Below are 15,887 nucleotides of genomic sequence, written 5' to 3'. Positions count from 1 at the left end.
GTGACCAAGAGGTTCTCTCTGTTGCATGATAGGATGCTGTATTTTATTTCTTTTCAAGTTTTGATAACTCTGGACCACGAATAAATCAAGAACTTTTGAAAGTCAAGGTGAAGATATTGACTCGGCTACTCCAAAACTGACATAATGTAGACAGTCATTTGTCTTAAAATAAGGACAAAGAGGTCATTCATGTTCCAATCAATACATGCTTGGATTTTTTTGGGATCAAATATCTATATCTCGTTTTTTTCCTGGTAAATGATCATTTGATGGATTTAGAAGTAAAAAAAAAAAAAAAGAATTTGTAGAACATCAACTGGTTTCATGGAGGTCAGTAGTGAGCGTTCATTTTTGTGAGGATGGATGCGATCTGGAATATGACCTTAAGTGCCATGGATGGACTTTACATTTCATTAGAATGCTTTGCTTGCAATGTGGACTGGTTCAACCAGGTTTAATATGCTTTTTGACCAATAAATCCAACATTACTATGGGTCGGAACTGATTGCTTACTGTTGCGAAAGGCAAAATTCTCATTCTGTCTATGGACTACGTTTATCATCTGTATTGGAATATTATGCATGTATAAGGAGGCTTGAATGTTATGCTGGCCATACTTGGGCAAACCTGGCAGGTGTGGGAGAAGAAAATGATCCCAGGCAGTTGTCTTCCAACATACCCCATCCTTTTATTCTTGGAGAGCCACCAGCAGAGGTGTCTGACAATGGATTACTACCCTTTCCACATTCTCCACATGCACACTTGGCTGAGCCTAGCCTACATGTGAATCAGACTTTATCAAGAACTGTAGCCATCAACAGCTATCCAAAGTGTATTGCCAGCTTTAAAGGGAATCAGCATTTTCCCTATTAAGTGCAGTACTATATGATTAGTACTGCTACCCCTGACTCCAGATAACTAAGTTTCATGCTCACCCCTATTTCCATGCTGTGTGCCTGCAAACTGCTCTGGAATACATCCTGGAGTCCTCTCTGTTTTGTGTGCATGCTCATGAGTCCTCACAATGTCTTCCAGCACTGGTTTGCTGGTGAAAAGGGGGTGAGTATGGACATATGACCCAGTGATCCATAGTCAGGGGCAGCAGTACTATAAATGCAGTACTGCACTTAATAGATCTTGACAGGTGACAGATTCCCTCTAAAGTTGTAGTGGGCAGAGCCAACTCTAGGCCTTGGAGGCAATCCTTCCAGATATTGGCTTGTTCACTATGCAAAGTGTTTTTTAGAATGGGGTCACATAGATACATGAAAACTACGAAGGTTTGAGGTTCTTTCATGAGGGGTCAGACGGATACAGCTCAAGGATATCTGATGTATGATCTGTGTATGCTACACTAGACTTGGCCTGGTCAACATTGTAAAACATTGCTGTGCTGAGCAGTAGTTGAAAATCTTATTCAGTTCTGGGACAATATACATGATGCTATTGACAAGGTTTACCTAGTTTTCCCCATGTGAAGCTTTGGTTTTGTTTACATGGGTTCTTCAAGGAAATTGACAGTAAATCACGTATTTCACAAATGCTACTACTGGTCTTATCCCTAGTTGGCCTCGGCTCTTTGTGTTGTGAGTATCTGTTGTACAGCTCTGGTATAGTCTGACATTAGCATCTGTTTCACATATTGTATTACATGTTGCCAAAAGGCACGGCTTTCACTGTAAAGTCAGTGCAACTGATAGCCCATTTTATTACTTGGTGTTCTCTACCTGCAGGGCTGGGATCGGTAGAGCCACTAGTGCCATAATAAGCTATAAATGAACATCATGTGTCCAAAGAGTAAACAGAATTGTTTGAGCACAATACAATATCCATCCAGCAGGAAATTCCTTTGTGTAACAGGAAAATAGAGCAGTTACCTTGTGCTTTGCTTAGTGTCACATGATATTTCCATGATTTAGTGACTGTCCCTTTCAATGTTATAACTGTCCTCGTCATCAAGTCCTCACCAAGCCTTTTCGACCAAAGCCTTCTTCTATTCAGCTTCCAGTCGCAGTCACTCATACATAAGTGTGTGTACACAGAGTCATCAACAGCTTAGGTTCCACTTCTTCCAGCATCACTCAAGTTGTCCATGACAGGAGAGGTTCTCAGGCCAAATGTCAATCATTCCTTGGCGGTGCATTCATTTATTTATGCTACTCGGCAAGTTAGCAGATTATAGGTTGCTGCCTTGGAGCTAGGCTTAGGCCCAAATTTTCCATTTCCCATTTCTGAGTAAATGTCAGAATTTTTTATTTTTTTTGCAACAGACTTCATAAAATATAAGGTCATTGTATACACACATTTATTATTGTAGCAATGGTCACAGACCTTTTTAAGCTATAAAACTTCAAAGAGATGAAGAGATACTGTGTCCGTGTAGGGCAAAGTGTTACTGTCATCATAGAGAAGTGTCTAATAAGATCCAACAGTTCCATTAATGGGTGCTCAGGTCATCATTATTTATGCAAATTTTTGGTCTTAATTTGGATCAGTGACAAAAGATCAGACTACTCGATTTTTGGGCCAGTTATTGGGGACAAGCATTCAAATGAATGCTTGTATAATCGAGTGACCAATAACCAGATGGATAAGCAAACGCTCATTCATTAGATGATGGGCATCTTTCATCAGGATGAAAGATGCCGGATTATCGGTGGCACATCCCTAGATGCACTACCGATAATGAATAGAACTGAATGAGGAAGGAATTTATTGTTCCTCCTGCATTCAGTTGGCATTGGTCTGTGTAATCAGACTACACATTTATTGGCACTCGCACTACAAAACTTGTAGCTGGTAACATCTGCTAAAAGGGGTTGTCCAGAACGGAAACATTGCTCATGATGGTTGGGGGCCAGATGTTTGGGACCTCCTCTGATCAGCTGTTTGAGGGACTCTGGCACTCAGAGAACCTCAGTGGCCTCTTCATTGTATGCCAAGAACAGCACTGTCCATTTTAGAGTGGCTATACTTGGTCTTGCAGCTCAATCCCATTAAAATGAATGGAAATGAAGTGCAGAAAGGCCATGTGGTCAATGGAAGTGACTAGAGATGAGCGAATTTTTCAAAAGTTCGATTCGGCTGATTCGCAGAATTTTACAAAAAAAATTTGCTTCGTGACGAATTACTTCATCACGAAGCGCATTTTATTTGTAAGTAGTGAATGCAATGACAGGGAGCTGCGATAGTGCCGTCCCCCGTCATTGTACCCCTCAGATGCCGTGTTCATACATGATCGCTGCATCTGAGTGTAAAAACAGTGTAAAATTAACATAAAAAAAATAATTAAATCAAACTTACCGCGTCCATTTGCTCGCAACGGGCCGGCCGCCACTATCTTGCTTAAAGATCTGGCGCGAAATCTCGCGCGGATGAGATTACGTCATCACGCCAGCCCACGTGGTGACGTCATAGGTCACGACGCATGGGATTTCGGCCAATATCTTCAATCAAGATGGCGGCTGGCGGCCCATCGCGAGCAAATGGAGGAGGTAAGAATAACATTTTTAGTTTTTTATAATATTTCAGGTTAAATCAATTCGCTTACACGAAGCACGAGGAGATTTGGCTTCGAGGTGAATCGAATTTATCCTGAAATCAATACGCCCATCTCTAGAAGTGACGTTACAGGCTCAAGAAGAGTTGATCATCTGGGCTTCTGGTATTTAGACCCCCACACACCATCCTTAGGACAGGACATCAATATTTAAGTCCTGTACAGCACATTTAATATCAAAGTAGGTGGTGCCATGCCTACTTTAAAGGTGACCTTGTCATTGCTAGGGGGTCCATGCAGGACGAGGGCGGCCGCTTTAAGATTGAACTAGCACCACACGGGGTCAAGTGGTTCTAACTAGTGTCTTGTACCATAGTATCATAAAATACAATTTCCTGGGAATTAGCAGGTGAGATTTTGGGGATGCCCCCAAGGATCAAGGTTTCCAAAGAATGTACAGAACAAAGAACGCCTTTCTTTAAGGTACAGTTTCCAGCTCTCTGTCAAATAGAACACAATAGGATCAAATCCTCTTTTACATTTTTACACTAAATAGGTTGTAATAGCCTGTAGGTTGTAGACTTAGTAAGTCAGGGATATTAGTGCTGCTTCAACAAGCAAGGCTGACTCCAAATGAATAATGCCTTCAGCCCCTCCATGCCTTTTGTGTTCCCTACGCACCTCACTATGCTCGGCTTACCCTGCCGAGTCCTGTGATTGAAATTCATTGCCAAATTTATTGAGAAATTAATGAGAAAAGCTGCAAAGTATTGACTTTGAGAGGAAAACACAACTCATCTTGAATGAGGAGGAAAATGCAGCAATAATTTAGCCGCTATTGATTTTGCCCTGTCCATGTATTGATCTTCATTTTACAATATTAATTTGCACCTGCGATCGGCTGCAAAGGGAACTGATTTCATTTCTTTGCAGTGTTAATGTACAAAGCACTAGGTGCTCTTAAGATCCTGTTCTACAACACGTCACCTGGAAAAAAAAAGGCATTTTTTTCCCCCTCTCACTCAATCTATGCACTCGTTACCGAAATAGACTAAAAATTAATTTCATTCTTTTTATTTTTTCCGTCTGACAAAATATTAAAGTGGAGCCTTTGTGAAATGCATACCACTTCATAGCCCCGTAGGCTGTATTTCATCTGCGCGGGGAACTATCTGCAACATGAGATTCCGACCACTTCTCATCATCATGCCCACATTGGTTCAAAGTTCATGAAATTTCTATGAGCATCGATCTCAACTCATTGATTTTTTTTTTTTCCAGCAGATCTTTGAAATTTTAATTTCCCAAGCATCTAAATTTCTTATAGATGAAATGCACTGGGTAGAGACAGTGGATGATAAAGTGAAAGACTTAGCATTATGTCCAAGGTTTATTTTTTTCCCACTGTTTTATAAGTGGGGTGCGGTTGGGGGCAAAAAGGCATTTTGTGACATTGTAGTAGTGTCTTTTATGTTTATCTTTTTTGGTATGTGTGGATGAAATAATCAAGACTTTTAGCTTGGGCCTGTTCAGAGATTGCCAGTGTCTCTCCCGTTTTTATTTTATTTTTTTAAGTAACATATTTTCTTTAAAGTCATTTTTTGAAATCGAAGCGATTGAGAGCAACCGAGGGAATAAAGAGACATTCTTTAGCAGACAATCATTTGAACACAGCAGTCTTTAACACCTGGTCAAGTTCACCTACTTACTTATCAGTGGGACATTTAATAACCTCAAGGTGATATAATTGCTATTGGCATCTGTCCCCCCTGGATTCTGGCGGTTAATGTGTAAACTACTTGTCAGCAAATAGCACTTTGTCACTGAAATCGCTAACACCCTCTAGAGGAATGTCTTCGAATTGAGCAATTTAATTTTACTTTATTTAATTTTTACGCATTACGACCTGCGCTTATCCAGTCAGGTGGCAGACCCGAGACTCCTTCAAGTCCAAGCGGCACATTTTATCGGAAAAAGTAGAAGACTGTTTTGTCTTATTTAACAACCCCTATTTTTTTTTTATTTTTTTTTACGCTCTCCCTTGTCCCTTAAAAGGGATCTGCAGATGTTCTTATTATGTAGTTACTTCTCTAATGTGAAAAACGACCTCATTACCAGGATCTGTTCGTAACCAGAAAATGACTGCATTATGACAAATGCATGATTGGGAAGTCACAGGAAGATGATCATTATTGAAATGAAACTGGAACTGGTTTAATGGTTGCAACCAGCAGCTGGAATAAAGCAAATGAATGCCTTCCTGTTATTATTATGGTAGTCAGGGGTTTCTGTCAGGAGGAAAATGTGTGTCAGCTCCAGATTCCTTATATCTCATGTGCTGGCTGCACACTTGCTAAAACAATAGCGTGTCAGTGCTAAAAGAAGCTGGCTTCCTGCATTACAGATTTTTCCCTTCTATTTCTAACCACGCAGCTATATGGAAGGATGGGAAAAACCTCTGCACAATGGGTTGGGGGCAACATTTGCAAAAGCAGATGATAATTAGAAATCTGCTTAAAGTGTCCATTGGAAATGCTTCTCGTCCTGTTGATACTAATGCATTATTAGTTTCTGGTAATCAGTACTCGCATTGTTGGTTTGCAATGATGTCTGGGCTTGAAATACAACCATGGAGATTATATTCACATGGGTTTCGTCCTGGTGCCCCGAGTTTTCGTTCACAATCCAAAATCTTGCTAAAGTAAAGTGGATTCCTATGGAATTGAACCAGACAGGTGTGTGCAATGTGTACATCGGGAACTCTGTAAGGCTACTTTCACACTCGCGTTTGGTGCGTATCCGTCATGGATCTGCACAGACGGATCCGTTCAGATAGTACAACCGCATGCATCCGTTCTAAACGGATCCGTGTGTATTATCTTTAACATAGCCAAGACGGATCTGGCTTGAACACCATTGAAAGTCAATGGGGGACGGATCCGTTTTCTATTGTGTCATAGAAAACTGATCCGTCCCAATTGACTTACATTGTGTGTCAGGATCCATTTGGCTCAGTTTCGTCAGACGGACACCAAAACGCTGCAGGCAGCGTTTTGGTGTCCGCCTCCAGAGCGGAATGGTGACTGAACGGAGGCAAAGTGATGCATTCTGACTGGATCCTTTTCCATTCAGAATGCATTAGGGCCAAACTGATCCGTTTTAGACCGCTTGTGAGAGCCATGAACGTATCTCACAAACAGAAAGCCAAAACGCCAGTGTGAAAGTAGCCTAAGCATGATATAGACTAGGGCCAGCGTATAGTACTGGCGCCATTAAAATAATGCACATACTTGAGCCAAAGTAACAATCATTTATAAACTACAGTATAGAGAATATATATTGCAATGTAAAAATAGTGGTCAATCAAACCAGTGAGGAAAGTGAGGAAGTTATTTAGGTGCCTTTGCAGACATGCTCCACTATGGAAAGAATAAAGAGCATCCTTAACCAGACAGAAGAATGAAGATCATTCACAACTATATAGGAGAATGAGGTGCATGATCAGCTATAAAGAATGAAGAGCAAGTTCAGCTATAGAAGAGAATGAAGAGCATCCTCAACAATAGAGGATAATAGAGAGAATGCTCAACCATAGGGAAGAATTAAGAATATGCTTCACTATACAGAAGAATGAAGAACATGCTCAACTAGAGAGGACAATGAACAGCATGCTCAACTAGAGAGGAGAAGGATCAACATGGTCAGATTTAAAGAAGGGTGAAGAGAATGCACAACTATAGAGGAGAATCATGAGTATGCTCAGATTTAGAGGAGAATGAAAAACATGCTCAACTATAGAAGATAATGAAGAGCATTCCCAACTATAGAAGAGAATGAAGAGCATGTGCAACCATAGAGAGGGATGAAGAGCATGCTCAACCATAGAGAAGAATGAAGAGCATGCTCAACCATAGAGATTGATGAAGATCATGCTCAACCATAGAGCGGGATGAAGAGAGCTCATACATGTTCACCCTCATCTCCAGTATCCTCCTCCCTTTTCCTTTCAGGTACATAGGATGCAGAACCCCTATTCTTGAGATTGGAGAGGGTTCTAGTGGTCATACCCTCATCAATCAAACATTTTATGTGTATATATATATATATATATATATATATATATATATATATATATGAGAGAACCCAGACTCGCCTTACATAACCTGCACTATTTAAATAGACATAGGGCTAGTATTAGGGGATAATATCAATAATAATATTAATTATGTCGACCATTTACAAATGTAGAAATGCCAATACGTGTTAGTCCTTGGTCAGTACTACACGATGATATCCTCATGTTGTCTTCTCCTGCCACATTGGCTTTGGCTCCCTCATCGTGAACTGACATCACACGCTGTTAAAATTTTATCAATTGCGCCATGATTAATCCCCCAAGTACACTAGAGTGACTTAAATATTTAGCTTGTTTCTTCGCTTATGACTAGAATGCATGTAGAGCATGCCGATTAACTCCAAAGCACTCAGCAGTATTTAAATATGTATCCTCCTTGAGCTGTAGGCTATTTCATCGTCTAGGAATCATTGAGTATATTTGGTCCTGTCAGTCCCTATTTGTATGACCCGCTCTGGATGTTGGCCTGCATATGATAACAGGATATCTGCTTCTTTCAGAGGCTGTCTGATTGCTTGCCTCATTTGGCATGGAATGTGATTCTCTCCTTTTCAGCTCCCCTGTTCATTCAGCTTTTTATTGCTGTGTAATTTCCCTATTCTAAAATAGCAGCTCTCCAACAAAAATTACTATGCATTAGGCCGCAGTAGCCTGCTCAAATGGATATTAATACAGTTTATCTCTAAAAGGACGAATAATGTATTTCAAGCAGATAAAAGGCCTCCCGTTAAATGAGGAATGTTAATATCTTATGGCATAGTTAATATAGAGATATTTCACAGGGGACGCTTGCTTTATGACTTCTGATATAACACACTGGAAACCTGTCATATCCTGAATGATATAATTGTCTTCTTACTCAAAAATCTACAGGCAATATATATTTTTTTTCCCTCCAATTAGTCTGTTTTTAGTAAATCATAAGTCTGAAGTCTTGACTGTAATTATTGGATTTGGAAGGATCACATTTTCATGCTAAAGAAGATGTCTACTGTCCCGACTATTCTCTTTTGGTATCTACTTGTATTCCTCCAAAAATTTACAATTCTGCAGCTGCTGTTCATCTGTTATTTCTCCTAGGAAGGTATAGCAAATTACCAACTACATGTTACCATTTGCAATTCTAAATGGGGTGTGTCCCTGCATGGACAGCACTGACTGGACAGTGTCAGACTGTGAAGGGGCACATCCCCAACTGGTAACACCCAGTTATCAATGTGTTCTTAAGTTTCTAGTAGAACAGACGAACGACACAACATAGAGCTCTAAGAAAACAGACATATATAATGTAACTGTAGTTTATTGTGTGCCTTGCCCCATGTGGGACGTTCTTGGCCAGTTCTGGACTATATTTTCAATAAGTTGTAGAATAGAGTTATATTGGTTAGTTGCAAACATTTACAACCGTTAATTGCAACCATTAATGTACCAATCATGGTTCCTACTGGACAATTTGATTGGAGAATTATTGGTGTGTCGGTGGTCCTCTTGGACACGACTATGGACTATAGTCTAGTATATGTGAAACCTGCACATGTTAATCAGTCCTATTAAGATTTATAAATGATATGGGAAGCATGGTGGCTCAGTGGTTAGCACTGGTGCCTTGCAGCACTGGGGTCCTAGGTTCAAATCCGACCAAGGACAACATCTGCATGAACTCTGTATGTTCTCCCTGTGTTTGTGGGACAGCTTGATGCTAATGTATGTAAAGCGTTGCGGAATATAGTAGCGCGATATTAGTGTATACAATGCTTAAATATGGCAGATCAGTAGAGTCCTGATACCCTCTGAATGGAGATTATCACAAATGATATGCAATAATAGCATTGCCTACAGAGGGTGTATTCATACATTGAGCTAGACATAGAGCCGCACAGAGATCGGCCCACATATATTATTATAAACACACTCAGCTGTATTCTTTCATGTAATTCTTCTTCAGTCATGACTCTTAAGTTACCCAAGGCTCCTTTCTCTAATTATCCACGAGGTCAGTAAGCAAAATTGGGAAGACGCTGGGAGATCAATACAAATTATCCCTGAGCAAACCAGTGCTGACAGTTTGAATTGCAGCATATGTTTACCCAAAATCAGGCAATTTATCTTAATATCAGCAAAGTAATGCAGTTCAGGTGAAAGGTCAGGCAATCTCTCCACCTCATAATTACCCAGTTCTAAAACAGGAAAGTGGTATTGATTGGCCTAGCTCAGTACTGTGTGACTGGGACGTGCCAGTCCTTGCCCTGGCTCTGCTGGGTTCTTGGCTTGTAAACTTGACGCACTCAGGATTTATTAGATGTGTGGAAAAGGTCTTATGTTCCCTACTTCACTTGAAGATTTTGCCAGTGAAATCTCTTCTTCTCCTCATTTAGTCAAGCAGCAGGGTGGAAGATCATCGTTTCTTTAATTTTTTTTTATTTTTTTACTGTGATTCTGTTGCAGCTGTATCTACCTAGGCGTTCAAGCCTTCCTGGGGTGGGCATGAGCGAATATGCTTTGTCACATTAGAAAGAGGTTGGTTGATGGTTGAACATCAGTAGAACAAACAATCATCTGGTAAACATTCACTTTGTAGATATGGCCATACACACTTTAGTCCATATTGGCCATTACAGTTGTTCAACCTGGCCATACACATTGAATGAAACCAGCAATAGATAGATGAAAGATCTTTCTGGGAAATTTCTTTCAAAGAAAGATCTTTCGTTCTTTGAATGAAAGATCGTTTGTCCGACTATCGGATGAAAATATTAAACACAGCCGACTTCTTTTCAAATGATAATGGTCTGTCATTGGTCAGCTAAAACAATAGTTTGTTGCTAAATTTCAACCGAGGAACGTTCGTTTTGGTTGAAATCGTCCTTTTTGATCAACTTTAGACTAATGTGTATGGCCACCTTTAGTCTTTCACTAGAAGAAAGCTTCTAGGCCTCTGTCAGATATGAATTTGGTCTATTGCATTCTGTGCCTATCATCCCCTAGGTGCCCACCTAGGAAAGGAATGTCCAACACTTGTCTCACCAGCAACTTCTCATCCCATGTTAAAGAGAAGATCGGTATGACCTCTTAGTAGACATCCCATCGCAGGTTCATATGACCATTGGGAAGTACAATAGGGAACAGCACGAGTTGTAGCCCCATTAGCAATAGTCTAGGTGGTCTCTACTATGGTTTTAAACAAATAATTTTGAAGAGGACAATATCCATATTAGAAAAAGTCCTCATTTGTAATCATATACTGAAGTCATAGGAAATGTGTTAAAACACTACAATCACAATTTACAATCATCCACACATAAAAGAAAAACATAAATCACATCAAATCACGCTGCAATAGCAATGAATGATAGTGTCATACCCTCAGTTACCATGTGAAGTGACACATTCAGAATCTAGAGACGGGTCTTGATGACACTCTCAATTACACTCACAAAGGAAAGGACCCCGTAAGTGCTCCTCAAACGTATGGAAATATCTGTTCTGGGATGAAAGCCTATAGTTATTACGAGTCATAAAGCTTGCATTAAAGCTTCTATCACCTGTCACTTACATTTGCATGAAATCAATAGCATGAAGCCATCTATCTTTTTCTTGACCACCTTTCATCATGCTGGCTTCATTAAGTCAAACAGTCAAAGTAATTAGGTAGACGCAGAAGAGACTCTTGCATGTAACACAAGCATGGGAATATCTCATTGTCTCCTCAGGACTCATAAAGGGACATTTATGAAAACTGATGAACAGGTAACTGCAGAAATGACTTTTAGACAATAGCACAGAGTCAGGATTTCTCACTTTGTAGACTCATAGCTTAGTGTTATTTTTCTGCTAATCTTAGGGTGCAAATCCGGGATCCTTCCAAAATTCATAGAAATACTAGATTGTCAATCTGGTCCATTCTTAAGTTTCTATTAGTTTCCAGATATGGGACCATCCTTAATTCATAGTTTGAGTTAGGCAGTCTATTTGAAGCATTTCTATAGTCCCATTGTGTGGGGCCATAGTATATTACTTATCTTCTTTGCGTCCACATGTGGGATTGTACCAAAATTCATACAGTAGTTTTAGTGCATCATGCATCCATCTGGACTACTTTTGTGGCTTATTAGTGTCCAGATCTGAGACCTTACCAAAATCTATAGTCTGTGTGGGTAGTCCATCTAAAGAATTTTAAGGTTCTATTAAGGCCCAGATCTGTAACCATACTACATGTACAATTTTTGGTGAGTAATGAATCTGCTGTAAGAGATCAATTAAGCTTCCAGCATCCCTAGATTTTTTCTGAATTGTCCCTGTAATAAATTGTAAAAATTTGCACTTGATTATTTAGGGACAGTAACGCTTAAGATTCTTTTTTCAAAGTAAAATCCTTTTGCCCAAGTCCAAGATGTCAATATGAGACTCTAGACATGCACGCCAGTGTAGGCCGCAGGTACTGACATAACAAATTGTCCCCACAGTCACTGCTGACAGCATCTGATGATTAATGACCTGATTATGAAGTGGGTCCTATATATATGGAATATGCATCAGAGAGAGTTAGGACTTTTGCCATGTCACAGATGCCAAGATACTTTTGAAAAGCCTTTGCATTTGCTGGACACATGAGAAGAAGAGAAAAAGGAAGCCGAAATCACAGAAAGAGCCGTGTCATGAAAAATCAATATATTGGATCAATTCTTTATTAACAAGAAAATGTCTTACTTCACATTCCTATGTGGACCTTTGTCTCCGGAATACATGATGGAATGTCAAATCAAATTGCAGTCTTCAACTTTCTGTCATGTTATCGAGTGCATACAACGGACGACTCTCTGCAAGATGAGGGCTCAATTGTTTAGACAAATAGCTCCGACGCCTTTTTGTCATCATAGCTAATAATTTTGTTTTCCTTATATTAGGTTCACCATCCTTTACAATGTTCTGCAAAACTCGATTTATGTAGACTAAGAATCAATAGACATAGGTGCCTTCACCTTTCCAATATTCTTTGAATACAGTCCTTTAAGAGGCTGTCCATTATGGACAATCTCTTTTGTAAAACGTATCTCCGGTTGATTATCCCAGCAAGCAGGTGTAATCTGTGAGTGAACTAAAAAGCAGGAGCTCAGTTTTCCAACAGTGCCCCCACAGGATAAATGAAGCACTGCACAGTTATCACTGAAATAAGTGGGCTGTCCATTTAATATACCTGTAGGGTTATCCAGGGTGGGTAACATTCTTTGGAGCTGCTGTCCCCTCTGGATGACAGGTAAAGGTTAGAGATGAGCGAATTTCTTAAAATTAAGTCATCCAATTAGATTTGGGGCCAAATAAATTTAATCGGAATCAAGAGTGCTCTGATTGCTTAGAAAAGTCTCTCTCTTCCCCTTCCTATTCTTCCGAATTGAATCACACAAAATTTGAGTTAAAAAAATTAAAAAATTTGGCATGAATTTCTGTGTTTTACAATCAATTTGCTTATCTCTGCTCGGGGTCTTTAATGGTGGACTACCCTCTCTTTACCAAGCAACCCTGTGAAATCTTTCCAATTGTAGCCACTTAATATAATTCTAGACTATATATACTTCCATGACTGGCAAGAACAAAACAATTTTAAAGAAAATTACCAAAATTTGGTGTAAAGTCATTGACCAACCTCAGGTTCAACTCAAGTCAAGAAAATAGCCACCAATCCATTATCCCAGCGTTTAGGCCGAGTGATGGGTCCTAAGCATCTCAGGTTGGCTTTAGCTTCCAGCTCAGCATTGAGTAATCCAAGACGTGTTCTTATGTCAGAAAAAAAGAATAAGCTTTGATGAATGTTTCACATTTCACTCTAGAGTTACCGGGATAAAAATGATATCAGCATTACAAAGTAATATACACTAATAAGTATTTTTATCGTAACCCCAGCGCTTTGGCCTTCAGGCTTGTTTTTTTGTTTGCCAGTGCTATAATAAAACCCTATGACTCCTTCTAAAGCTTGTTAAACACAATGTGTGGAGTCTAACACACTCACGATCATGATTCATGCACTGTACACAGCAGCGTATAGCCTTGATTTACGACCAAGCGCAGTTCATAGTCAAAATTACAATTTGAGGGGGTGGGGGGTGGGGGGTAAGATTAATTACTATTTGTGGTCTGCAATTTCACCAGGCTAGTGGATTGCAGGAGTAGAATGATAGTGCCTTACATCAGTTTGTAGTCAGCCATTCACAGATTATTAAAGCTTTGCAAGATTAAGTGCACCTCCTGCCTAGTTTGTGCTCAGGCAATATGCTAGACAAAAAAGGACCACAGGGATAAATCTGAAACAGGCAATAGCTGGGCATATGTCATAATTGCCAGTTAGCCATAAATTTGCTGCTAGTATGGAATACTCTGCTTGATATAGTCATCATATCATGTCTATATGCAATGCTGCGTATGACCTGCTGATCTTGCCTTGAGCTTTTCTTGCATGTTTTGCAGTTTTCTTTATATATTTGCTTACAAAGTAAATTTTTATTGAGATACTACTGGGGACAGGGGTCATTCTGAAACCCTCTATGTAGGTATATAGGGTAAGTGGTTCAGTATAACTCCCTATAGAGGTATAGTACCTGGAGGTATTGTGTTATACTCTAGGTGTATATCTAGTTTTGATAATCTGTAAGCTATATTATGCTAATCAGAAAATATTTTTTTTCACAGCACTGAATGAACCAACCATAGACTATGGATTCCAGAGATTACAAAAAGTTATTCCAAGGCATCCAGGAGATCCTGAACGGTTACCAAAGGTTAGTGATAAAACATCATAGGGGACATTTATCATTTGCGGTTGTTTTTGTGTCAGTTTTAAGTCTGCCTTTGCTTTTTGTGCCTGTGCCAAATTTAGGAAATGACGCACTCCTAATCATGAGTTACAGCCTGAGGTATTGATTTAATAAAGTGGTGAAAGAAAGGTCCTCTTTAAGACCAGAATTCCACTCGTAATCCAACCAGTTACAGTAGCCCAAGAAGCTGAGATACAGGGATTTGTTTGGCAGGGTGCTCACACTGGAGCACGAGGATTACCACTGGTAATTTTATTTCCAAGCAAAAAGAGTTTGTGCATAAGATTTTTGTAAGCCAGGGAAAGAAATCAGCTTTGACTAGAGGTTACCACTTTTCTTCAGCGTAAGGATCCTAACAGATTCCTATTCCTTCCTGATCTCTGGTCAGTGTGACATGAGTATTACAGTGAAATGTTCTTATTAACCAAACAGAGTAAAGCTGGTCATGCACTGACAAACAAACCTGCCAATTTTGGTATTACTGGCTGATCATCTAATTTGTACATGGGGGTCCTGACTATCTACTGAGGGCAGAAGAAAGACTGATCAAGCTGTTGGGTTTCAACAAGAACAAACTGAATATTATTCCTTCCTCTTCCCAATCAGATCACATTGGTCAGGAGGAATAGAAAATTAGGCTTAGAGTTATGTCCATCTTAAAAGGGTTCTCCGAGACCTGCCCCTTTTTTAATATGGCCAGGCAGGGTACAGGGGCTAAAAGAAATTTCACCTGTCACCAGTGCTCCATTTCCAATACCAAGCTCCCTTCTCCTACACTTCTGATCACATACTGTATCTGCACAAGTAACCACTCAGGCCATTGATTATCCAGCAGTGGAGATGTGCGTGTAGACAGCCCAAGAGACAACACACATCAGGTCCAGCAGGGACTGGAGGTGGTGGAGAAGGGAGATCGCAGTGCTGTGACAGGTAAGTCTTTTTTTTAGTCCTTGCACCCTGGGTACAGGTCTTAGAGAACCCATTAAGATGGACATAACTCTCAGCCTAATTTGCTATTCCTCTCGACCCAAGTGTGGATGTTCTAAAGGGGTTTTCAGTCTCAGAGAACTCCTTAAGGCTTTGAATGTTATTGTAACAGTCGACTATCAGTTCTCAGCATGGTTTGACTGATATGTACCACAAAGTCAGCCAGTCCTCTACCTATATTCACCAATTTTCAGCCTATTCATTTTTCAGGCTCTGTTTACATACTTGAGGTATGAAGCATTTTATACTTCATGCCTCAAATAGACATAACACAATTCCTGAAAATGAGACAGACTTCCTCTCTTCACCTTGTATGGATAACAATAATGCTGTTCACAGTGTTTTAATGCAAAATCAGAATGAAATACAATAAAATGTTGGACGTCTTTCTTTTTTTTACTGTTGTAAAGATTGATTGGTAGTTACTCTTGATTCCGGAAATTCCTGCAAAATAAAAAGC

The 15,887-nt window shown here is 39.8% G+C and overlaps 1 protein-coding gene across 1 annotated transcript in view; it reads left to right on the top strand.

The window, feature by feature from the left end:
• The window catches only part of EBF3 (EBF transcription factor 3), a 139,859-nt gene that overhangs the window by 105,666 nt on the left and 18,306 nt on the right, over window positions 1–15,887 (top strand). Inside the window, 1 exon segment of the mRNA XM_040436550.1 lies at window positions 14,316–14,404. Coding sequence (XP_040292484.1) covers window positions 14,316–14,404 — 89 coding nt within the window.

The sequence above is a fragment of the Bufo bufo genome, chromosome 6 (genome assembly GCF_905171765.1).
Source record: "Bufo bufo chromosome 6, aBufBuf1.1, whole genome shotgun sequence".
NCBI classification, from domain to species: domain Eukaryota; kingdom Metazoa; phylum Chordata; class Amphibia; order Anura; family Bufonidae; genus Bufo; species Bufo bufo.
Note: the sequence above shows the minus strand (reverse complement) of the source record. Positions and strands in the feature narration are given on the sequence as shown.